The 25871-nt window shown below is 46.0% G+C and overlaps 1 protein-coding gene across 10 annotated transcripts in view; it reads left to right on the forward strand.

The window, feature by feature from the left end:
• Positions 1-15509: 15509 nt before the first annotated feature.
• The window catches only part of OSBPL9 (oxysterol binding protein like 9), a 272285-nt gene continuing 261923 nt past the window's right edge, over positions 15510-25871 (forward strand). For 8 of the 10 annotated variants that reach the window (XM_030205278.1, XM_030205279.1, XM_030205282.1 and 5 more), the window contains exons 1-2: positions 15510-15651; positions 24989-25039. In XM_030205278.1, coding sequence (XP_030061138.1) covers positions 15541-15651; positions 24989-25039 — 162 coding nt within the window. In that variant the 5' untranslated portion in view covers positions 15510-15540. Of the gene's footprint in view, positions 15652-15868; positions 15888-24988; positions 25040-25871 lie in introns of those variants that run through there. The other 2 variants (XM_030205288.1, XM_030205285.1) reach the window with 2 other exon arrangements.

A 25871-nucleotide genomic window follows, 5' to 3' on the forward strand; every position in this document is an offset into this window, starting at 1 on the left:
GATGTAAAAAGAATTGAAGCGGTGCAAAGAAAAGCTACGAGGATGGTATGGGATTTGCGTTACAAGACGTATGAGGAGAGACTTGCGGACCTGAACATGTATACCCTGGAGGAAAGGAGGAACAGGGGTGATATGATACAGACGTTCAAATATTTGAAAGGTATTAATCCGCAAACAAACCTTTTCCGGAGATGGGAAGGCGGTAGAACGAGAGGGCATGAAATGAGATTGAAGGGGGGCAGACTCAAGAAGAATGTCAGGAAGTATTTTTTCACGGAGAGGGTGGTGGATGCTTGGAATGCCCTCCCGCGGGAGGTGGTGGAGATGAAAACGGTAACGGAATTCAAACATGAATGGGATAAACATAAAGGAATCCTGTGCAGAAGGAAGGGATCCTCAGGAGCTTAGCCTAGAATGGGTGGCAGAGCTGGTGGTTGGGAGGCAGGGCTAGTGCTGGGCAGACTTATACGGTCTGTGCCAGAGCTGGTGGTGGGAGGCGGGGTTGGTGGTTGGGAGGCGGGGATAGGGCTGGACAGACTTATACGGTCTGTGCCCTGAAGAGGAAATTACAAATAAAAAAGTAGCACATATGAATTTATCTTCTTGGGCAGACTGGATGGACCGTGCAGGTCTTTTTCTGCCGTCATCTACTATGTTACTATATTTGCTCTCACAGTGATTTTTTTTTTTAATAATCTTTTTTATTGACTTAAAATCATTTATCACATAGATATCACTTCGTCATAACACAATTCACACATGAAATACAACATTCAAACCATTTTTTTAAAGTCAACGGTGAGTATTTCCCCCTTTTTCTCCCCGTATCCTTCCAAGCCCTCCCCCCCATACTTTCCCTTAACCCCAACATATCCTACCCAGCCCTTAAACACTTAACAGTTCAGAATTTTGCTTCTTGCTATCGGAGTGAGTGTATCCCAAAATGGGGACCAGGACTTACACAAAATATGTCACCTCTCTTGGAGCTCTCACAGTGATTTTAAATGCCTCAAGTCTCAACACCAACTATTTAGAAAGCTACATTCACTTTTTGAATGGTTAAATTCCTGTGATACTAATTTATAATCTGTATGTACATTTGGGACTAGATTCAGTAAACGGCATCCAAATTTGGGTGGCAAAAAAAAATGGGTGCTGAGCACTATTCTATATATGGTGCTCTGAGTTGGGTGCCGTTCATAGAATAGCGCATGGTGCCGGGATCTACGCCCAAATATGGACACAAAGATTTACAACTACTGAAACCTGATTTAAATCCTCATGCGTAAATTAGGTATGGATCCCCCAAATTCTATAATACTGCACGCAACTTTAGTGAACATCCCTGACCTGCCCATACCCCTCACATGGCCACGCCTCCTTTTCGGCTAAAAGATTTGCTTATGTATCTTTATAGAACAGCGCACAGCAAGATGCAATGCAAATCCAAATTGTTGCCAATTAGCTCCAATAATTGATTGTTAGCACCCAATTATATAAATACATAAGTAATGCCACACTGGGAAAAGTCCAAGGGTCAATCGAGCCCAGCATCCTGTCCACGACAGTGGCCAATCCAGGCCAAGGGCACCTGGCAAGCTTCCCAAACGTACAAACATTCTATACGTTATTCCTGGAATTGTGGATTTTTCCCAAGTCCATTTAGTAGTGGTGTATGGACTTGTTCTTTAGGAAACAGTCTAACCTCTTTTTAAACTCTGCTAAGCTAACCGTTAATTGGCTGTTAATTGGCTTGTCACTCAATTAAATTGCATGCAAAAATTGGGTGTGCACCCAAATTTGCACATGCAACTTTGGGTGCTGATTTCCAATGTGTAAAGTTTTGGGATTTGACTGTTTTCTTATCAGAGAAAAGGTTTTTTTCCTCTATTTTTTGGAAATCTACCAACAGGAATACTGAGCGTTGCTATCCATGCAAATTCCGTGAAAATATTCCTATCGTTCACTTTTTACGATTAACATGTGTGTGTTCCAATGTGTAAGAATTTAAATTTCAAGCTAAGATAATGTTTCAAAGGTTTTTAGAATGTGGATATCCAAGAAAAGTTCTTTAAAAAGTGTACAAGAGGGCACTGTGGGAGGAGAGAACCTATTTATCAAGCATCAGTGTCGTAGCTAGGTGGGGCGCCAGGGGAGCGGCTGCTCCCCCAAACGGATTTCTGGCGGCGCCTATTTTGTCTCGTCATATAGCATTGAAAATGTGCTCTGGCGGAAGTCCGCTCTGGCGCCGCTTTCGCTCCCCCGCGCCGTCAACCTGGCTCCACTTCTGTCAAGCAGGTCAGTTTCTAATCATCCTGTTGGTCTCTGTTATTCTCCTGCAATACATCAGGTATGCGCCATCATTTGGACTCACTGGCACATACTGCAATTACATTCTTGTCATAGTGTTGTTCCTCTTTTTGCTTTTAAGAGGGGAAAACATTTGAGAGACATGCTAGTGCCTTCTTTTTTAAGAACTTCATCCCCTGGTACAGACAAGATACAGCATGGTGGACATTATCCTTATGGACATTGCAGTGTATGTTCAGTTTCTTTTTCTGGAAATACTGTTACTTTAAATGATAATGATATTGTGTTGAAAACTTATTCAAATTGTCAAACCCCTTATGTAGTGTATGTAATCTGGTGTCCTTGGCAGGGCTTTTTTTGAGGGGGTACCAGTGGCGTACCAAGGGGGGGGGATGGTGGGGGCGGTCCGCCCCGGATGCATGCCACTGGGGGGGTGTCACGCGCCTGTCGGCTCTTCGTTTTCATGCTCCCTCTGTCCCGGAACAGCACCCATTTTTTTTTGCCACCCAAGTTTGGATGCCGTTTACTGAATCTAGTCCCAAATGTACATACAGATTATAAATTAGTATCACAGGAATTTAACCATTCAAAAAGTGAATGTAGCTTTCTAAATAGTTGGTGTTGAGACTTGAGGCATTTAAAATCACTGTGAGAGCTCCAAGAGAGGTGACATATTTTGTGAAAGTCCTGGTCCCCATTTTGGGATACACTCACTCCGATAGCAAGAAGCAAAATTCTGAACTGTTAAGTGTTTAAGGGTTGGGTAGGATATGTTGGGGTTAAGGGAAAGTATGGGGGGGAGGGCTTGGAAGGATACGGGGAGAAAAAGGGGGAAATACTCACTGTTGACTTTAAAAAAATGGTTTGAATGTTGTATTTCATATGTGAATTGTGTTATGACGAAGTGATATCTATGTGATAAATGATTTTAAGTCAATAAAAAAGATTATTAAAAAAAAAAATCACTGTGAGAGCAAATATAGTAACATAGTAGATGACGGCAGAAAAAGACCTGCACGGTCCATCCAGTCTGCCCAAGAAGATAAATTCATATGTGCTACTTTTTTATTTGTAATTTCCTCTTCAGGGCAGGCGCGCGGCATCCCCCCCCCCAGCGGTGTGCACCGGGGGGTTCTTTCGCCAGGGGGGCATCGCGCTGCACCCTGGTGGCGGGGCGCTGCACCCTGGTGGCGGGGCGCATTGGCGATCCGCTCCGGGTGTCAGCCCCCCTAGGAACGCCACTGGGGGGTACTGAGTACCGGCACCTTTTCCATTGTCTGCTAAAATTGACCCATGGTCCCCAAGTTTTAATGAAAGATCTCAGGCTCTACACACCAATTCTGCTTTGTCATAGATTATGTGACTGGTTGCAGGGGGCCTGGCTATTGTGGGATGAGTCCCTCAGTGATCACCCCACCCCTGAAGGGTGGCCTGGCATTTGAGTACCGGCACCTTTTTCGCTAGAAAAACTGCACTGGTCCTTGGTCTATGTGGGCAAAACTATGAGATCTTTAAACACTAAAATGATTGTGCACCAAAGTTGTCTTCATCATCAACTTCTACATGCCCCACTAGCCTCTCATTGTTTGCAACGTGAGCATAAATTTAGTCAACTGCAATTTTGTGCATGGGAAGAACACATTCCTGAGGAAGAGGTTGGATGCATTATTAATTTATTGTATTTATTTTTACCCCACCTTTTCCCACAGGATGCGGGCTCAAAGTGGCTTACAATAGACTGGAAAGGCGATCGCCAGACCAATGGTAATACAAATACAATATTTAAACAAATAAGTAGGCAGAGAGAAGAAAGCAAAAAGAATAGAAATTTAAGAGTCCAAAAGGTAAAATTATGTATCATACCTGATAATTTTCTTTCCATTAATCATAGCTGATCAATCCATAGACTGGTGGGTTGTGTCCATCTACCAGCAGGTGGAGATAGAGAGCAATCCTTTTGCCTCCCTATATGTGGTCATGTGCTACCAGAAACTCCTCAGTATGTCGATATCCAAGCTCCATCCGCAGGACTCAGAGAATTACACCTACAAAGGGACACTCTGCCCAGCTCACCACCGCCGAAACGGGGGAGGGGAATTAACCCAGCTCATCCCCACACAAGTGGGGGAGGGGAATCCATCCAGCTCATCCCCGCGGAGCGGGGGAGGGACACCACCCCGCCGATGCGGGGGGATCTGGCTTATCCTGCAACCGCAACCGCGGGAGGAGCTGACTGACCCTAACACCGCCGAAGCGGGAGGGGTACAAAGCTGCCCTACAGCCGCACGAAGCGGGAGGGAGCGCCGGCAGAATTTATGTCTCAATCCAGCCCCGTAAAACGGAGGGGAGAGGAATGCAGCAGCTCACTGTAACACAAACTCGTCTCAACTCTTGAAGAATCCAATTGAAAAAACTTGAACACAAAGTCCTCCTGAACAGGAACTGAAGACTAAACTTGAACCTGAAATGCAACCAGAATATAAACAGTACAGATATCTGGGAGGGGCTATGGATTGATCAGCTATGATTAATGGAAAGAAAATTATCAGGTATGATACATAATTTTACCTTCCATATCATCATGCTGATCAATCCATAGACTGGTGGGATGTACCGAAGCAGTACTCACCCAGGGCGGGACATTGAAATCCCTGACCGCAACACTGAAGCTCCAAACCGGGCCGCCGCCCGAGCAGCCACAGTCAAGCGGTAATGCCTGGAGAAGGTATGGGCCGATGCCCAAATTGCCGCCTTGTATATCTCTTCCAAGGAGATGGACCCGGCCTCTGCCATCGAGGCCGCCTGAGCTCTAGTGGAGTGAGCCTTCAGCTGGATAGGCGGCACCTTCCCCGCGGCCACATAAGCCGCTGCAATGGCTTCCTTGACCCATCTTGCCACTGTAGGCTTAGCAGCCTGCAGACCCTTACGAGGACCTGCAAACAGGACAAACAGATGATCCGATTTCCGGAAATCATTGGTCACTTCCAAGTATCTGATGATGACTCGTCTCACATCCAGATATTTGAGAGCAGAGTATTCCTCTGGGTAGTCCTCCCTACGAAAGGAAGGGAGACAGAGCTGCTGATTCACATGGAAGCGAGAAACAATCTTGGGCAGGAAGGAAGGCACTGTGCGAATAGTCTCTCCTGCCTCAGTGAACTGCAGAAAAGGCTCTCGACATGAGAGTGCCTGGAGCTCGGAAACTCTTCTGGCTGAAGTGATAGCCACCAAAAAGACTGCTTTCAACGTCAGGTCTTTCAGAGATGCCCTCGACAAGGGTTTAAAAGGCGGCTTCTGCAAGGCTCTTAGCACCAGGTTGAGATTCCACGCAGGCACCACTGAGTGCAGAGGAGGGCGCAGGTGATTAACTCCCTTGAGAAAACGTACCACATCTGGCTGCGAAGCCAGGGAAGCACCCTTCAGGCGGCCCCTGAAGCAAGCCAGAGCCGCTACCTGGACTTTAAGAGAACTGAGCGACAGGCCTTTCTCCAGACCTTCTTGCAGGAACGCCAACACTGAAGAAATTGGAGCAGTGAAGGGAGAAAGTGAGGCTGCTTCACACCACGCTGCAAAGGTACGCCAAACCCTGGCGTAAGAAGTAGAAGTAGAGTGCTTCCTCGCTCTCAGCATAGTGGTGATGACCTTGTCTGAGAAGCCCTTCTTCCTCAGACGCTGCCGCTCAATAGCCAGGCCGTAAGACCAAAGGGGGAGGGATCCTCCATCACCACGGGACCCTGATGCAACAGGCCCTGCTCCACTGGCAGCTGCAGAGGGTCGTCCACTGAGAGCCTGATCAAGTCCGCATACCAGGGACGTCTGGGCCAGTCCGGACCCACCAGGATTATCCGGCCCGGATACTTTGCCACCCGGTCTAGTACCGTGCCCAACATGGGCCAGGGCGGGAACCCATAGAGAAGCTCCTGTGTCGGCCACTGTTGGAGAAGAGCATCTACTCCCAGAGATCGAGGGTCCCGTCCTCTGCTGAAAAAGCGCGGCACTTGGCAATTGGCCGATGATGCCATCAGATCTAGGCTCGGCTGGCCCCAGCGCTTCGTGATATCCAAGAACGCCTGAGCCGATAACTGCCACTCTCCGGGATCCAAGGTATGGCGACTGAGAAAGTCCGCCTTGACATTCATGACTCCAGCAATGTGGGCCGCTGACAGCTGTTCCAGGTTCGCTTCCGCCCACTGGCATAGATTCATGGCCTCCTTGGCTAGAGGGGCGCTCTTGGTACCTCCCTGGCGGTTGACATAGGCCACAGCCGTGGCATTGTCCGACAGGACCCGTACTGGCCTCAACGCCAGTACCGGGAGGAACTCCAAAAGCGCCAACCGAATGGCTCTGAGTTCCAGGAGGTTGATAGACCACTTTGCCTCTGCAGGAGACCAGAGCCCCTGCGCTGTCCTTCCCAAGCAGTGGGCTCCCCAGCCCGTCAAAGAGGCGTCCGTCGTGACGACAATCCACTCTGGGGTCACAAGAGGCATCCCTGCAGACAACTTGTCTGTCTTCAGCCACCAGCTCAGCGCCTTGCGCACTGCTGGGTCCAAGGGAAGGCGCACAGCATAATCCTCCGACACCGGAGTCCAGCGCTGCAGCAGAGAGTGTTGTAGTGGTCTCATATGAGCCCTGGCCCAGGGCACTACTTCCATCGTGGCCGTCATAGAGCCCAACAGCTGCACATAGTCCCAAGCCCAAAGCGGAGAGGCTACTAGGAACTGGTCCACCTGAGCCTGAAGTTTGACAATCCGATTGTCCGGCAGGAACACTCTGCCCACTTGGGTGTCGAATCGAACTCCCAGATACTCCAGGGACTGAGTCGGGCGCAGCTGGCTTTTCTCCCAGTTGATGATCCACCCCAGGGAGCTCAAAAGAGCAATCACCCGGTCCACAGCTTTGCCGCACTCTGCATAAGAGGGGGCTCGGATCAACCAGTCGTCCAGATAAGGATGGACTTGTACTCCTTCCTTTCGCAGGAAGGCCGCGATGACCACCATTACTTTGGAGAAGGTCCGCGGAGCAGTAGCCAACCCGAACGGGAGGGCTCTGAACTGGAAGTGTCGGCCCAGGACTGCAAAACGCAGAAAGCGTTGATGAGGAGGCCAGATGGGAATATGCAAGTACGCTTCCTTGATGTCCAAGGATGCCAGGAACTCCCCTGCCTTCACTGCCGCTATAACAGAGCGGAGAGTCTCCATGCGAAAGTGCCAAACTTTCAAGGCCCGATTGACCCCTTTGAGGTCGAGGATAGGCCGGACAGAACCTCCTTTCTTTGGTACCACAAAGTAAATGGAGAAACGTCCCTTGCCAAGCTGATTTTCTGGCACCGGAACGACCGCACCCAGGCGGATCAGATTGTCCAAGGTCTGCTGCACTGCCACAGCTTTGACCGGAGACTTGCAAGGAGAGAGTACAAACCTGTCTCTTAAGGGTCGGCAGAACTCTAGCTTGTAGCCGTCTCTGATGACTTCCAGCACCCAAGCGTCTGAAGTTACCCTGGTCCACTCGCCCAGAAACGAGGACAGGCGTCCTCCAATCTGCACTGGGCCATGGACCAGGACCCCGTCATTGGGTACGAGACCCTGGGGGAGGACCGGAGGGCGCACCTCCGGGTCGGCGGTCTCTGCGAAAGGAATGCTGCTTGGGGGAGAAGTTCATCTTGAAGGAAGAGGGGGCAGAGGAGCCCGACTTGCCCGGGCGGTACCGACGGGCTTCCTGAAACCGTCCTCTGGAGTTACCGGGGCGAGCACTGGCCCGAGCCCTGACCTCTGGTAACCTCTTGCCCTTAACGTGCCGAGATTGGTCACAATTTTGTCCAGCTCGACCCCAAAGAGCAGCTTGCCTTTAAAAGGCAACTTAGCCAGGCGGGACTTAGAGGCGTGGTCAGCAGACCAATGCTTCAGCCAAAGCCACCGCCGCGCAGAGACTGTCTGAGCCATACCTTTAGCCGAGGCTCTCAAGACATCATACAGTAAGTCTGCCAAATAAGCCAAGCCCGATTCCAGGGCCGGCCAATCAGCCCTCAAGGAAGGATCCGAGGGGGAAGCCCGCTGCACCATCATCAGGCACGCCCTGGCCACATAGGAGCCGCAAACTGAGGCCTGCAAACTTAAGGCAGCCGCCTCGAAGGACGACCTTAAGGCCACCTCCAATCTTCTGTCTTGGGCGTACTTTAGGGCCGTGCCACCTTCCACTGGCAACGCCGTTTTCTTAGTCACCGCAGTGATTAAAGAATCCACGGTAGGCCAAAGAAAGGCCTCCCGTTCACTTTCAGGCAAAGGATAGAGGCGGGACATAGCCCTAGCCACTTTGAGGCTCGCTTCCGGGACATCCCATTGAGCCGAAATTAAAGTGCGCATGGCATCATGCACGTGGAAGGTTCTAGGCGGGCGCTTCGTCCCCAGCATAATGGCGGAGCCAACAGGGGCTGAGGGAGAGACGTCCTCTGGAGAGGAAATCTTCAAAATGCTCATGGCCTGCACTAACAGGTTGGGCAAATCCTCTTAGCGAAAGATCCGCGCTGCAGAGGGGTCATCCGCTCCATCCGAGCGGGAATCCGTCTCCTCCAAGGAATCCCCAAAGGACCGTTGGGAGAACTCAGATACGCTGCCCTCATCTACATCAGAGGAGACAGAGTCCTCTAGGGCCTGGGAATCCACCCGAGGGCGTTTACTTCCGGGGGCCTCAACCCCTTTATCGGCCAAGGGAGCAGGGGCAGCGTTTTGCATAAGGAAGGCCTGATGCAGAGAAACCCCCCAGACTGTGCACTTCAGCAGCCTGGGCCACAGCCCTAGACGCACCCTTAACTGGCGCTCGCAAGAGCGGGGGAGAAACATGCTGCGCATCCAAGATGGCGTCCGGCGCGACACTCCACGAAGGAGCCGCGCGGGAAGACCGGCGCTTAACTTTAGCCGCTTTTTTGCCATCGCCCAAATCAAGGGCGGCTATGGCATTAACATTTCCCAGCTCAAGGGCGGCCCAAGAAGAAGCCATCCGAGCAGAGTGGCTGGCCAAGATGGCGGAGGTGAGCAGCGGGGGATGGGTGTTTATGGCGGGAAAAACCGCCACACCGGAGGAAGAACCGGGACACTGACCGGCCTCCAAACTGACACCCAACAAGGGCGAATCAGACTTTAAGACCCCCGCATCCCCGCTAGAAGCGCACATGCGGTCCGGGGAGCGATTCTTCGCGCCCTCGCCCTCCGACGCCATAGGCCACGTAGAGATCGATCGGGGAACCCCCTGCCCGCTATAAAAAGGTAAAAATTACCTGCTTCTCGCTCCGAGCTGTAACGAACTGGTGTCCCAGTGAGTAGCTGCAATAAATGTTTAAATAAATGTTGAAATAAACGCCCTTAAGGACGTCCAAAAATTTTTTTTTTTTAACGGAGCCAGCGGGAGGGGGAGAAAAGGAGGGACCTGGCGCCACCAGGTTTGCACTTGCTCAAGAAGAGCCCTCAACCCCAGGTACTCAACAAAACCTAAAAATTAGGCTTGGAGACCTAGCCAGAGCTGCTGCTGTGTGTGACCACCACCTGCTGAGATAGAGAACATATTGGGGAGTTTCCGGCAGCACATGACCACATATAGGGAGGCAAAAGAATTGCTCTCTATCTCCACCTGCTGGTAGATGGACCCAACCCACCAGTCTATGGATTGATCAGCATGATGATATGGAATTAGGTCTTGAGTCGCTGAGACATATTAAGGTAGGTAATCAGATCTCTACATCCGGCCACTCGCGATCTTCGTCAAAAACAGCTGATCAGCAAGCTGAACCCGCCAGCAGGACAGGAATGCGGGCGAATGCCAACGGCGGTCCAGGAGGAAACAGGGCCCCTTCAACGTGAAGCACACTCCAAACACAAAGCAGCCGCAGATGTCCAGCAGCCGGCAGCGCAGAAGACGACCTCCCCGGTCCAGCAGCAAAGCTGAGTGGTAATCGGCACAGGCCCTCTGACACCCTCCATTGCAGCATCGGCGCAAACAGTCTCTTTGCTGGTCGTCCGACAAGCCGGCTGCAAGGAAAGACGGACAGCTGCATAAGGAACGCTGTTGGATTTTCCAGTTCAATAGTATTGAACTCCTTGGACTTAATATGGATATTGACTAGTCTTAGTGTAGCAGTTTGTATAAAGTTTATTCAAACTGATGTCATTGTATTGAATTTGATGTGGATGATGCTATAGTGATAGTGCCTTTACATCTGCTGCACCACCATTTTTTTTTAAAGTCTTGTGCTTTGAAGAGATGATATCTCGGGATGAATGTTTGTAAGTAAGTTGATTTATTTAACATGAATATGGCAATGTAGATACATATACTGACAATTCTGTTCTGCAGATGCCGTGACCACATTACAAAGAAGATTAACTCTAGAGGAAGGAAGGTTGCTGCCGAAATGCCTTTAGTTTTATACCATTTGGGAGACACCTTCAGCGATAACTATTTATGGATTTGTGTGGGTGTTGAGTGATTATATATCACCTGAGTTCAGTGCTGATACAGATAAGTGGTCTTTTGAATTATTCATTTTTGACAGCTTGGAATAATTTTATTATTGTACGGAACAATGAATAGTCCTATTACAATTTTTGATATTTTTAAATGTTTCCACTTTATAAGCAGTTGTTGTTGAGACTTGGGGCATTTAAAATCACAGTGAGAAATGATTGAGAGCTGCATAAAAGGTCAGGTCTTGTAATGAGGTGATAACCCTGGGCAAGCCACTTAACCCTTCTGTCATGCCCCTCACCTGGTTCAAGAAATCGCTAGAGTCCTGCAGCATTCCATGCCTAAGAATCTTGTGAATCTTTACTTCCTGGTTGCTGCATTTCCCTTTTATAGCCCTAGATGGGGTGCTGACAGTTGATCTCACTTCTTAGCTAAGGGATATTTAAGGAAGTGCTCTACACTCAACCAGTGCTTTGGCAACAACTTCTAGAGTTTTGCTTCTCCGGTGTTTGTTGCCTGGCCAGTTCCTGCTTCCAGACTTGATTGTTTCTGTCTCCAGCCTTGCTGTTCCAGCTACTTCCTGGCCTCGACTCCATTGGGCCAGCCCCAAAAGGCTCTCAGGAGCTGCTCTCCATCCTGACCTGTCAGGACGCCCCCCAAGGGCTCTTTTATGAGCCACAACTAGGCTGTTCCAGTCGTGTGCCAGCCAGTCCTCCCAAGGGCTCTTTTAAAAGCCAACCTCTAGACCGCCCGTCGTGTTCCAGTCAGTCTGCTAGGCACTGCCTAGTTCAGCCAATCCGAGTCAGGTCTTGCCTTCTCCAGCTCCCAGACTTTGCCAACCTTGTCACAGCCCAAGGGCTCACTTTCCCCAAACTGTAACACCTCCATCGCCCCAGGTTTCAAAATAAGTACCTGCGTATAATATGTAAACCCCTTTGATTGTAACCATAGAAATGCAGCATATCAAGTCCCATCCCCTTTCCCTATGACCATGAATGCACATTTGAGATTTCTGATGCTCTCACAATTAGTAAAAGGGCACCTTAAATTCATGTTGTTTAATATGCATAAATTTTAATATACTACTAAGCTGCACTAAAAAGTAGCCGTCGCTGTTAGCACGTGGGTTTTCCTCATGCTGCGGCTACTTTTAGCGCAGCTGTAAAATGGCTGCAATTTTGTTTGAGCCATTAATGGCCACATGCTAATTTACTTCCACCTATTTTGTAGGCGCTAATGGCTCCTGTGTTAATTGGGCAACATGTGGCAATTTGCCTGTGCTACCTGATTAGCGCAGGGCATGTCTACTCTCCGCCTCCATATACACCCCCTTGCTAAAAAATACTTGATATTTTTTTAGCGCGGGATTGGTGTGCGGTGATCCAAATACTAACACGGGTTGCCTGTCCCATGATAGTACCTTATCAGCTTGCAGTAAGCACGCATTAATGCTTACCGCCGATTAGTAAAAGAGCCCCTAAATGTTTGAAATTAATGGTAGCACATTGCTATATTGAGTCGTTTCTCTTTTTGGATTTTTTTCCCCCCTTTTTGGATTTTTTTTTCTTGTTTGGTTTTGTGTTATTTTTATTATAAGGACATATTTTTCTCTTATGATTATCTTAATTTTACACATCGCGAGGAACATTTCAACTTGACTGACATTTTCAGTCTTTCTATTAGAAGTCTACAGTCATTTTAAAGCTATTGTAGAGCAACTTTGTTAAATGAAAAAAACTGACTCGTATCTCTAGCATAAGAGAGCTCAGTATCAGGAATAAAAGTATAACACTCCTGCTGTTGGCTTCCAAGAACCTCTAGATAGTCCTGTTTCCTCTGATCTTTCTTTCTTATTACAACTTATTTTTTTGTTAAATATCTTCCCTCAGCTCACTCTTACCTTCAAGCAACTTCCCTGATCACATCCTATCTATGAAACATTCCAAGCAATGCACTAGGGTCCCTTTTACTAAACCGTGCTAGTGATTCCCATGTGGCAAATATGACAAAGCCCATTTTGGGTTGCGCAACATTTGAGGGGCCGGGAATCGCTAGTGCAGTTTTGTAAAAGGGGCCCACTATCTTCTTGTTTTTACACCACCATATCCCACTGCAATTACCTTCCAGAAAGGATTCACTTTACCTACTTGGGGGTACAGCTATGGCAGAAGCAGGGGTTACCTTGTTAGTAGTGTCAGGAAAAAGACTTTACCAATTTTAGCTGTGTTGTCTAGGTACTGGTCTCAGCATTGCCAGAATTGGATAGTGCCAGTGGCTGCTTTATACCCAGAAATTCAGGACCAGAATCTGAAAATGATCCGATGCTGAATAGCTGGGTATTGAAATCCTGCAGCAGTCAATATTTTAAACAAAGCCAACAGTTGCAGGCTTCCTCCTGAAGACAAGACTCCCCCCATGATCATTCACACTCCTGATGACCCTGTCCCACAGAAGAGTCCCCCTTACAAGCTTCCTCCCCTTCTTATTACACCATAGTTACACCACTCCTCAAAAAAAAAATTTAACTGGGCCCTACCTGTCCTTCCAACTATGGGCCCATCTCCCTCCTCCCTTTCCTATCTAAGATACGTGAATATGCTGTTCACCGTCGTCGTCTTGACTTTCTTTCATTTCAAGCTATTCTTCATCCACTTCAGTCTGGTTTTCACCCTCTTCATTCAAAAGAAACAGCCCTTGCTAAAGTCTCCAATGACCTGTTCCTGGCCAGATCCAAAGGGCTCTATTCTATCCTCATCCTTCTCGATCTTTCTGCTGCTTTTGACACTGTTGATCACCGCCAACCCCTTGATACACTGTCCTCACAGGACGTCCTGGCGAAGGGGTGGGGAAACCCGTATTATCGAAACATGGGCGGCCACGTTTCGATAATACAGACCTTGGATAGCTACCAACACTGAATATCCCAATTTGAATTTAGGAGGAAAGTTTTTAAAAACTTTCTTTGGGATTTAACTCATGCCTTTTCGTTGCTCACTTTCCTTGTTTTATATATATTTTTCTTGTTCTTTTCTGTTTCTCACAGTTCCTTCAGTTTCAGGAGCTACCAGTTACCTAGCTCCAAGGGGGGAGACTGTTTGGCAAGTCCTGGCTTTGAACGTACATGGTATATATTATTCAATGCAAAAAGTGTGAAGAAGGATGTTATATTGGAGAAACAAGCCAGATGCTAAAGATGAGGCTCAATTTACAAAGATACAATATTAAACATTCCAATGCCAGCCAGGATGCCACCTTTGTGGGATAGCACTTTGAAAACCAGAACACTGCATCAATGATCTCACGGTAAGAATGTTAAGACAATCCAGGAAGCAAGACCTTTGAAGTCAAAATGATGAAATATTTTGACACCCACCAGACAGGACTTAACAAAGATCTTATGTGTCCTGTTTGTCTGTCCAAATTAGATTGTAAGCTTTGTCAAACAGGGACCATCTCTTTATGTTCAGTGTACAGCTCTGTGTACATCTAGTAGCGCTATAGAAACTAAAAGTAGTAAATTTCTTATCCCACCAGTGGCCTAGTGGTTAGGGTGGTGGACTTTGGTCCTGGGGAACTGAGTTCAATTCCCACTTCTGTCACAGGCAGCTCCTTGTGACTCTGGGCAAGTCACTTAACCCTCCATTGCCCCATGTAAGCCGCATTGAACCTGCCATGAGTGGGAAAGCGCAGGGTACATATGTAACAAAAATAAATATACTATTGGAGATTCTACATGGAATGTTGCTACTATTGGAGATTCTACATGGAATATTGCTATTCCATGCTATTCCACTAGCAACATTCCATGCAGGCTTCTGTTTCTGTGAGTCTGACGTCCTGCACGTATACTCGCAGAAGCCTGCACAGCCACATTGGTGATCTGCAAGGGCCGACTTCTACATGGAATGTTGGAACATTCCATGTAGCAACAGTGGAGGAGTGGCCTAGTGGACTTTGGTCCTGAGGAACTGAACCCTCCATTGCCCCATGTAAGCCGCATTGAGCCTGCCATGAGTGGGAAAGGGGTACAAATGTAACAAAAAAAAATTCTACTGCTTTGCCACTGTCTTATCATCCATCCTTCTCTCACCCACCCAGCTCTCCCTGTTTCTCACCTAACCTACCCCTCACTCTGTATGACTAATATTGGACTGCTTTTGTGTTTCACTGATGTAATTCTGATATTTGTCAACATTTGCTTATTTCCGATCTGAAGAACGGTTTACCTTCCAAAGCTAATAAAAAAATGTATTTAGTCAATAAAAACTGTATCATCTTATATTCTTTTCTCTGTTTTTATTTACTTCTGTTTATCAACTTACATCCCAAAGCAGTGCAGGATTTATAGTCCCTGATTCTATCTATTGATATCCATGCCGCAGGTCCCATAATGATCCATGATTGGCCTGTCACAACGCGAGGACTAGGCTCCAAACCTCCTTCTTGAAACTGGGTGACTTGGCAGTTCTGTAGTTTCTCTTCGTCCTCTTCCTTGTATCTGTCACTCCAGCCCGCGGCTCTTCATTCTACCTATCACAAGCCTCCCTCGTGCTTCCCACTGTCTGCTGGCTCCGTTTATCCCAAGGAGGTTGGTTTATACTTCTGTAGCACCAGCCAAACGACGACTCCCAGCAAATGAGACGTGCCGCAGCCCATCCTAACTGTGAACCAACCAGCACATGTTCGCAGTAAGCTCTTCACGCCACTCTTCCACCGACACGCCCACAGAATCCCGACGAGTGACGTTGTACGTTGTGCAGTTATCCCTCTCCCAATATGGCGTCGATCATGGAAGGTCCGTTGAGTAAATGGACGAACGTTATGAAGGGTTGGCAGTACCGTTGGTTCGTATTGGATTATAATGCTGGTTTGCTTTCTTATTATACGGTAAGCCAAGAAGGATAGTTACCACTGACTTGAAAACTACTAATGTTTTTCACTTTTTTCCTGCCTATTTTGTAGCTGTTGTTGCTAGGTAGGGCGCTGTTTTATTTATTTATTTTCGGGGGTGGGGTGGGGCTAGTATTTGATGGAGCGGAGAGCAGCCAATGATAAGGCAAAAGGCTGGAGCTGGAGCCAATCGGACAGTGAGTTGGTGGAAGTAGTAGACGGGTGGCGAGAAGGTAAACGCAAAGCAGGAAATGTGATTTTTAAATGGCTTTAGTCTGTTGTTGATTTCAAGTTTCCAGAGGTGTTGAGTAACGGTCTCAGTACAAAGCAAGTTTTATTGTTTGAAATAAGCAGTATGTTCAGGTTTAATAGCTTTTATCTAAACACAGTCAGGCCTGCAGATTTGGAAAATCATTTGTACGGTAGTAGCTTGAGATTTTGTTTTGAAATTTAAGAAATACTTCAAACAGGTTAGGTGATGGCTGTCATTATTTTACTGAATATTGTAAAAATGATCGAAACATCAGTGAACGTGATTATTTGTTGTTTAATCCAAGTGTCTAACCTGCTGCAGTTGACATAAATTGTGTATTGTATGCTATAATAATTATATATATATATATATATATAAAGAAGGGGGGATAATTTGTATTTTAACTTTATATCAATATGAAAAAAACATAAGCCTTTGATATGAGTCTGACAAGTGAAAAGTAATGGAAACCAAAACATAAATTTCTTAATTATGGTTTAATTGATCACTGTTTTGTCTGGTAGTTGTTTTTAGAATCATTACCTTGGCAGTGATGTAGTAATACTTTGTGTATAGAAAGAGAAGACTTCATTTTTAGAGTGACTGATGAGTAAGTATGCTATAGTAAAGTCTTGCAACAGATGACAACAAGAACCCCCCCCCCCAAAAAAAAAAAAAAAAAATTCTAATAGGGGTTTCATAGTAAGGGATATTGAGTTGGTAAAGAACTCAGGTGAGAGGCAAGTCATTGGTTTTAAGAACATTCAATAGGGGTGAACATTTAAGTCCAGAGGTCATCTAGAGAAATGCAGAAGGCAAGTGAATTTAATTGCAGAGTGTGTTACTGGCAAGTAATACCATCCTTCTTCCACCCCCCCCCCCCCCCAAAAAAAAAAAAAATATATATATATATATATATTAGTAGGATGATTGCAACAGAAAAGCTCTGGAGATGGCTCTAGAAAAAAAAAAAAAGATATCCAAAAAGTGAAGGTAAAAATGAACATTCCCTGTTCAGTTACACCTAGTAATCAAACAAGGAGAGGAAATAAATTACCAAACAAAAAAAGGTTTCACTACACAGTAACCACTTTATACAGTATGCATGACCCAAAACTTTCAGTTGCAGAGAAGTATATGGTACTCTTATTTATTTATTAGGATTTATTTACCGCCTTTTTGAAGGAATTCACTCAAGGCGGTGTACAGTAAGAATAGATCAAACATGAGCAATAGGCAATTACAGCAGTAAAAATATTCAAGTAACAATACAAAGTATGGCATGGTATACTACTTGCAATGACTACACAGTACGTAATAGAACATTATAATTGGTAGTGAAGGGTAAGGCAAAGTTGTAACATATAGATGAGTAAGAAAGTAGGAAGAATTAGAAAGTAAGGTGACTGAAGAAAGTTGCACATGAGGTCAGAGAGATGGTTAAATATCATCTCAGCTAGGGTAGGAGTGGATAAACATGTCCTGCTGCAGTATGTGCAGCCCAAGTCAATCCTTGTGTGTGTGAGTGAGACTAACAAGTTATTTACTTCTTCCATTAAAGGCTTGGTTGAAGAGCCAAGCTTTCACCTGCTTCCTGAAGTACAGATAGTCTTGTGTTAAGTGGAGCCTTTCAGGCAATGCATTCCAGAGTGTGGGGGCTACTCTGGAGAAGGCTCGCTTGCGGGTATCACATCGTGTAATGTCTTTTGGAGAGGGTGTAGTTAGTGAAAGTCCTTGGGAGGACCTTAGTTTCCTTGGCGGTGTGTGGAGGATCAGCCTATTCTTCAGATACTCTGGGCCATTTCCTTTCAGGGCCTTGAAGATCAGACTCTTATTCTTCTCAGTTTCTCGCTTTAACATCCTCTTTCAATCTTCAACTATGCTCCACTGCCCCCACTCACCAGAATGGCCACTGTCTTGAACTTATCCTCTTCTCAAACTGCTCACTCTCCAGTTTCTGTGCCTCAGCTCTTCACCTCTCTGATCATCATCTGATAACTTTCACACTTAAACACCCTCCTCCCCAGTCCCGTCCAATCTTAACCAATACACTTAGGAATCTTCAGGCTATTGACCCTTCTACTCTATCCTCCAGTGTTTCAAATCTCTTCTCTACCACTATGTTATCCAAGTTTGTGAATGAGGCTGTCTCTTCCTATAATACTATTCTGTCCTCTGCTCTTTGTACTCTCGCTCCTCCCATTCCCCGTTCTGTAAAACGTGCCAAACCCCAGCCTTGGCTGACCTCTAGAATCCGCTACCTAAGTTCCTGTGCCCGCTCTGCCGAGCGCCTTTGGCTGAAATCCCGTGCCCATGCTGACTTCATACATTTCAAATTCTTGCTCACCTCCTTCCAGTCTGCTCTTTTACTTGCCAAACAGGACTATTATATCCAGTTAACAAATTCTCTTGGCTCAAACCCTCGACATCTCTTTGCCACACTGAACTCTCTCCTCAAAGTGCCTTCACCTCCAACCCTCTCTTCACGTTCCCCCCAGACTCTGGCTGAGTACTTTCATGATAAGGTTCACAAGATTAAAATTTAATTCTCAACCAGGCCACCTCCACCTCTCCTTCCCTTAGTCCATTCTCTCAACCCTCCAACCCCTGCCTCCTTTTCTTCCTTTTCTGAAATCACTGAAGAGGAAACTACACATCTTCTTTCCTCCTCGAAACTAACTACCTGTTCCTCTGATCCTATTCCCACCCATCTACTTAATACTGTCTCTCCTACTGTCATCCTGTCATATCCTCAATATTTCACTGTCCACTGCGACTGTTCCTGATACCTTCAAACATGCTGTAGTCACACCATTCCTTAAAAAACCTTCATTGGACCCTACCTGTCCTTCCAACTGTCGCCCCATCTCCCTCCTCCCTTTCCTATCCAAGATACTTGAACGTGCTGTTCACCGCCGTTGCTTTGACTTTCTTTCATCTCAAGCTATTCTTGATCCACTTCAATCTGGCTTTCGTCCCCTTCTTTCATCTCAAGCTATTCTTGATCCACTTCAATCTGGCTTTCGTCCCCTTCATTCAACTAAAACAGCGCTTGCTAAAGTCTCCAATGATCTGTTCCTGGCCAGATCCAAAGGTTTCTATTCTATCCTCATCCTTCTCGATCTATCTGCTGCTTTTGACACTGTTGATCACAACCTACTCCTTGATACGCTGTCCTCAGTTGGATTTCAGGGCTCTGTTCTTTCCTGGTTTTCTTCTTATCTCTCCCAGCGTACCTTTAGTGTATACTCTAGTGGATCCTGCTCTACTTCTATCCCACTGTCAGTTGGTGTACCTCAGGGATCTGTCCTGGGACCTCTTCTTTTCTCCATCTATACTTCTTCCCTTGGTACTCTGATCTCATCCCATGGTTTTCAGTATCATCTTTACGCTGATGACTCCCAGATCTACTTCTCCACACCAGAAATCTCAGCTGAAATCCAGGCCAAAGTATCAGCCTGCCTGTCTCACATTGCTACCTGGATGTCTGAGCGCCATCTGAAACTAAACATGACCAAGACTGAGCTTCTTATCTTTCCCCCTAAACCAACCTCTCCTCCTCCCCCATTCTCTATTTTTGTGGATAAGACTCTCATCCTTCCTGTCTCATCAGCTCGTAACCTTGGGGTCATCTTCGACTCCTCTCTCTCCTTCTCTGCACATATTCAGCAGACTGCTAAAACCTGTCGTTTCTTTCTTTATAATATCACCAAAATTCGTCCTTTCCTTTCTGAGCACACTACTAGAACCCTCATCCACACTCTTATCACCTCTCGCTTAGGACTATTGCAACTTGCTTCTCACCGGTCTCCCACTTAGCCATCTCTCTCCTCTTCAATCTGTTCAAAATTCTGCTGCATGACTAATATTCCGCCAGTGTCATTATGCTCATATTAGCCCTCTCCTCAAGTCACTTCACTGGCTTCCTAACCGTTTCCGCATACAGTTCAAACTCCTCTTACTGACCTATAAGTGCATTCACTCTGCAGCTCCTCAGTACCTCTCCACTCTCATCTCTCCCTACATTCCTCCCCGGTAACTCTGTTCACTGGGTAAATCTCTCTTATCTGCACCCTTCTCCTGCACTGCTAACTCCAGACTCCGTTCCTTTTATCTTGCTGCACCATATGCCTGGAATAGACTTCCTGAGCCGGTACGTCAAGCTCCATCTCTGGTCGTCTTCAAATCTAAGCTAAAAGCCCACCTTTTTGATGCTGCTTTTAACTCCTAACCCTTATTCACTTGTTCAGAACCCTTATTTTATCATCCTCACTTTAATATTCCCTTATCTCTTGTTTGTCCTGTTTGTCTGTCGAGCACGGACTGTCTGTATGTGTTCACGTGTATAGCATTGCATACGTCTAGTAGTGCTTTAGAAATGATAAGTAATTGTAGAATGCTCCTTAAGCCCTTTCAGAAGATGCTGCTGTCAAACTGGGCTCCTTGCGCCCAGAACTTTGACATAAGACTTCCCCTCTTTGGAAGACCTCTGGAAGAGCCTGGCATGGTGTAACTTCCCAGCACATCCCCTCATATATCCTGCTGGATCTACCCATCAGAGTGATAATGACTATGGGTGTGAGCCTCCTGTTTTGGGAGGCACAGTGCCCTGGCTGACTCTTGCAGTTCTTTTGGTTGTGCTCAGAATCAATGTGGTCTTCAGTCATTTTGGGATGAGGGCTGCTTGTCCAGTGTTGCAACTCTTCCTGCCCTCACCAAAGGATACAGTAGTCTGAGTGAGGTTCGAGGAAGTCACAGCTACATTAACAAACTAGAAGGCACCCGGAGTGTGGAATGGTATTGAAAACCAGTTGGCTTTGCAACTGGGTGGAGCCGTATCATGACCCTCTTGCTGGTGCACAAGGTAGGGACAGACATACACAGTTGGACTTTTTTCAGCTGGAATGCTCTGGACTTTTGGGAGCAAGAGTTGAGTGCGTTAGTCTTCTGGACTATGGTGGATGTTTGGGCCCTCTGTGTCTACTGGTTAGAGTCACTGCAGAATTTTTGTTCCTGGCTTTTCTGCTGCAGAAAGAAACTTGGCTTGGCTGGCTTAGATATGCTTTTGAACCCTGGCTGCTACAGGAGGCCCTGTGTGCATTTCTCTCTGGACCTAGGCTAGGCAGGCCTGTGATGATCTTGTTAGCACTGGTCTGGTCACATCATCCGTTATTTGTGGCCATGGTTTGGCTCCTGTTGGGTCCAAGTCTCCATCTGTTGTAGGGACGAGCTCTTCATATAAGTGCCGGTGGTCAAGGAGGACCCAGATCCTTATGGATCTCAGCCTGGCCCTAGAGGGATGATGCCTATGTTTCTAGGGTAACTGTACCGTGGAGCTTGCGTTGTGGCTGAAGGCCCATAGGCTTTTTCATCCTTGGCAAACATCTGGTGTGGTGTGTCTTCAGGAGTTGATATGCAGAGACCAATACCTCACTGGCAAAGTAGGCTTGGTTTTCCTCCTGACTTATTTCTTTTTTTTTTATTATTATTTATTTATAAACCTTTTGAGATACATAATATTCAAAACAGAATAATATTACAGATTTGCAAACTTTCTTTCAATATCAGATACAAATAAGGCAAATTGACTATATACCCATCGTCCACAATAATTAAGAAATGATCCAAGATTCATAGAAAATCAAACTCAAAAATTCAAATAAAGCAAGAGCCGCGCTAGACTCCATAGATTCACTCCTAAGTGCTATACAGTGTTCATTCGGGTCTAAACTTTCACAATTATACTCTCTTTACTTTTCAAAAACACATCCAACTGATTAGGTTCAAAAAATTGATATTGTTTAGTGTGGTACAAAATCCTACACACACAAGGAAATTTCAAAAGAAAATTGATCCCCAGGGCTATTGCCCTTGGGCGCAAAGCAAGAAATAATTTACGACGTTTTTGAGTTTCCCTGGACAAATCCGGGAAAACTCTTATTTTTGAACCTAAAAATAAAGAATTCAAGTGTCTTAAGGATAACCTAAGTACTGCATCTCGGTCCAACTCTAGTGCAAAAGTCACTAACAAAGTAGTCCTTTGCGTGACCACCTCCAAAGAAGATTCCAGAAACTCCGTTAAATTCAATGCATTCTGAGGGTCTAGGTTTCCTGGGACTTGCCCAGCAATCTGAATATAATATGCCCTTGTAATTGGTGGCAGTGAGTTTTCGGTCATTCCCAGAATATCAGTAAGATATTTCTTAACCATCTGTACAGGAGAGAAAATAGGCGATTTTGGAAAGTTAATCATACGAAGGTTAAGTCTTTTGGATTGATTTTCCAGATATTCCATGCGTCTGAGAGCAAAATTCCTTTCTTTAATTAGTGTTTAATCCACAAGTTGCATTTGTTCAACTTTTTGAGAAAGAATTTTTACTTCAGTTGCATGAGAGTCATTAATTTGAAATTGTTTGAGAGCAGATTGTGCCAAAACTTTGATAGTTTCATTATTCTTTGAAATACCTGATTGTAAGGCAAAGAGAGTTGTGGAGTTCAGTTCCCAAAGTGACTCTAAGGTCACTACAGCTGGTTTCTCAAACTGCCCTACAGTAAATTCCAGGGGAGCCGCTTGAACTACTTGTTCCAGGATACTCACTGTTGCAGAATCCACAACAGTCGCTGTTTTCTGCTCTGGAATCACTGGTTGTTCAGGAGATGGCCTCTGTGCTGCCGTCGAGTTCCCTCCCTGCTCGCTCCCTTCACCACTTTGGGCTGAGGCTGCAGGACTCGGCTGGAAGCGCTCACTTCCTGGTTGAGGGGGCGCTGCACGAAAGACAGGGCTTAAGAAAGCCCCGTCGACACTGTCGGTTAGCGCCGAAGCGCTAACACCAGCAACAGGGGTGGAAGTCGATGGAGTTCCGGGCGTTATTCCGAAGCGCTCGAGTGTCGGCTGGGAGAGCGGGGGCTTTGCGCCAGGGTCTGAGGGAAAGTCCCTGACTTTCCCACGTCGCTTGCCCATCGCAACAACGGGCAAGGTAACTCCCTCCAGCTCTACTCTGATGCCGCTAGAGACGCGTCCGTAGCGCAAGTTCAAACCGTCGCCATCTTGGATCTCTCCCCGTACCTTTTTCCCCTCCTGACTTATTTCAGTTCCCCTGGAGCAGGAGATGAGGGTTTTAATTTCAGAGAGTCAGCTCTGTCTTGTTCTCAGGGGCAAGATGCAGTTTTCTAGCAGCCCTCCCAGGTACAGTTCCTTTCTTGTTGAACATTTTTGGCCCCTTGGGTGATCCTGCCGCAGTGGGACCTCTATTAGTTTTAATGCCTTGATCAGCCCTTGAAATAGGCCTCCCTGGAACAATTGTTCAGCCTGTTGAGGGTCAGAGATGCAGGCCCATGCTGACGTTGCTGAAGACCTCTCCATGTACAGTTCCACCCTTTGCAGCAGGAACTACCTTGAATGCCTCAGTCTTAACTTTGATGTTCGCTAAATGCTCCTGAGATCCTTGTCAGGAAGCTGCATAGGTTCTTTTTTTTCCTTTTCAGGGTCTGTGTGGAATTTCAGCATCCTTCCATAGCAAGGTGCAGAATGGTGGCCACTGAGTTAGTTCTATCTTTCGCTCTTATATATACTGTTATTTATCAACATTTGCTTATTTCTGATCTGATGAAGAAGGGTTACCTTTGAAAGCTAATCAAAAAATATACTGTTAGTTCAATAAAAAAGGTATTATTTTATTTTATTTTCTATGGTTTATTTTATTTCTATTGATGACCTTTAAAAATGGACTAACACGGCTACCACATCTCTCTACCCCCCCCCCCCCAAAAAAAAAAAGAGTGGAAAATTGTGTCCCTGGGTATAAAGTTCTACTCAGGTTCAATCAGCTTCTTGGACTGTGGCCTATGTGGTATCCCAAGAAGGTAATTATTGAGCAGCGACCTAGTTGATGATTCATTCCTTGGTAGAGCATTCCAAGATTGATGTTTTAGCCTGTTGCATAATGTCCTCTGGCACTATGGTCATTCAGGGGGCCTTGTCTTCCCCAGCCTAGAACATTTGGACTGGTCTAGCAGGGTGATTAACAGTATGAATAAATTTTATCACCTTTTTTTTTTCCTTTCCTTTCCTTGAATCCTGAAGGCCGTGGCTTGGGGGGGGGGGGGGGGTGGGATCCTGGATTTCATTAGCTTGCTCCCTTTCGTCAGACAAAAAATATAAATAGTTCTGTGAAGTGGTGCGGTTCAGAACTTCTACAGAGGTTTCTACTACTACTACTTAACATTTCTAGAGCGCTACTAGGGTTACGCAGCGCTGTACAATTTAACAAAGAGAGACAGTCCCTGCTCAAAGAGCTTACAATCTAATAGACAAGTGAACGGTCGGTCCGATAGGGGCAGTCAAATTGGGGCAGTCTGGATTCACTGAACGGTAAGGGTTAGGTGCCGAACGCAGCATTGAAGAGGTGGGCTTTAAGCAAAGACTTGAAGACGGGCAGGGAGGGGGCTTGGCGTAAGGGTTCAGGAAGGTTGTTCCAAGCATAGGGTGAGGCGAGGCAGAATGAGCGGAGCCTGGAGTTGGCGGTGGTGGAGAAGGGTACTGAGAGGAGGGATTTATCCTGTGAACGGAGGTTACGGGCGGGAACGTAAGGGGAAATGAGGGTAGAGAGGTAGTGAGGGGCAGCAGACTGAGTGCATTTGTAGGTAAGAAGGAGAAGCTTGAATTGAATGCGGTATCCGATCGGAAGCCAGTGAAGTGACCTGAGGAGAGGGGTGATATGAGTATATCGGTTCTGGCGGAATATGAGACGTGCAGCATGGAAAGTGTAAGTTTGCGAGTTTGGTTTGTTCAGCTGCTTTTGGCAGCAGCATACTGGAGAGTTGCAGCTTGTACAAGCCCTTTTACCAGTGCTCTCACTGGAAGATTTCCGTTCTCTACCTCCGTCTGCTGTTAGGGGAACACAACCCATTTGTCTGGACTGATCTAGCATGATTCAAAGAAAGGAAATTAGCAGGTATGAATACATTTCATCTTAAATGCCATATGTGCTTGTAAGCCTAGGCAAAAGCTTTTCATATGCTAGTTTAAGTTTTACAACTAAAAGTTTTATTTATTTATTTATGTATTTATTTTTCTTTCAGTCAAAGGATAAAATGATGAGAGGTTCCCGAAGGGGATGTGTGAGACTTCGTGTAAGTATTTAATTTTAACTCTGTTTTATAATTCCTGTAATAAATAATTCCTTAATCCCTTATTTGCCCTGTTTGTCTTGAATAGATTGAACTGAGCAGGGATTGTCTCTTATGTGTTTGGTGTAAAGGGCTACACAGTCTTAGTAGTAGTATTAGTAATAGAAAAAGAAAGAGGCAAATTAAAAAATATATGGAACAACAATTTTTCTATTTGTACTGCTGAAAGAAGTAACTTGAACATTTTGTTTTATCAGCAGTTTGATTTACTTGCTTTCCTATTAAAAAGTGATAGGTTAATGGAACATTTTCCTAGTGAATTTGGTGGGAGAACAAATCCTATTTAAGGAAACCTAGCAGTGGCTAAGAAGTTGCCGAAAGAGGGGTTGTGATATTGCACCACCTAGAGAAAACTAGATGAGTCCTCCGGTCATTATGTACCATCAGTTTCTGCTACAATCTTGTTTAATCTGTGCTGTAATTTATTTTAAAAAGAGGGACAAGAAACCATGTTAACAAAGACATTGAAGCAGTGATGTTAATATATATATCCCAGATAACTTTATTAAAAGGGCTCTTAGATAGTTGTCTTCACTTGGAGTTGTCATGTTTGTGATGCTGGTCTTCTTGATATAATTAAGTACTAATGGATCAGGAATGGGTTAACGCAGGGCTCAACAGTTTCTTAGGATCTCAGATTGCTTTGTGTCCTTGCCAGACCAGTCTAGACAAATGTGTAGTTATGCTGATCCACCAGCGGATGGAGACAAACAGAAAGTAGTTTGATGTGACTTGTCCCTGTTAGGGCCGTGCGCAGCTGTAGACCGCCAGTATG

The sequence above is a fragment of the Microcaecilia unicolor genome, chromosome 6 (genome assembly GCF_901765095.1).
Source record: "Microcaecilia unicolor chromosome 6, aMicUni1.1, whole genome shotgun sequence".
Taxonomy (NCBI): Eukaryota; Metazoa; Chordata; class Amphibia; order Gymnophiona; family Siphonopidae; genus Microcaecilia; species Microcaecilia unicolor.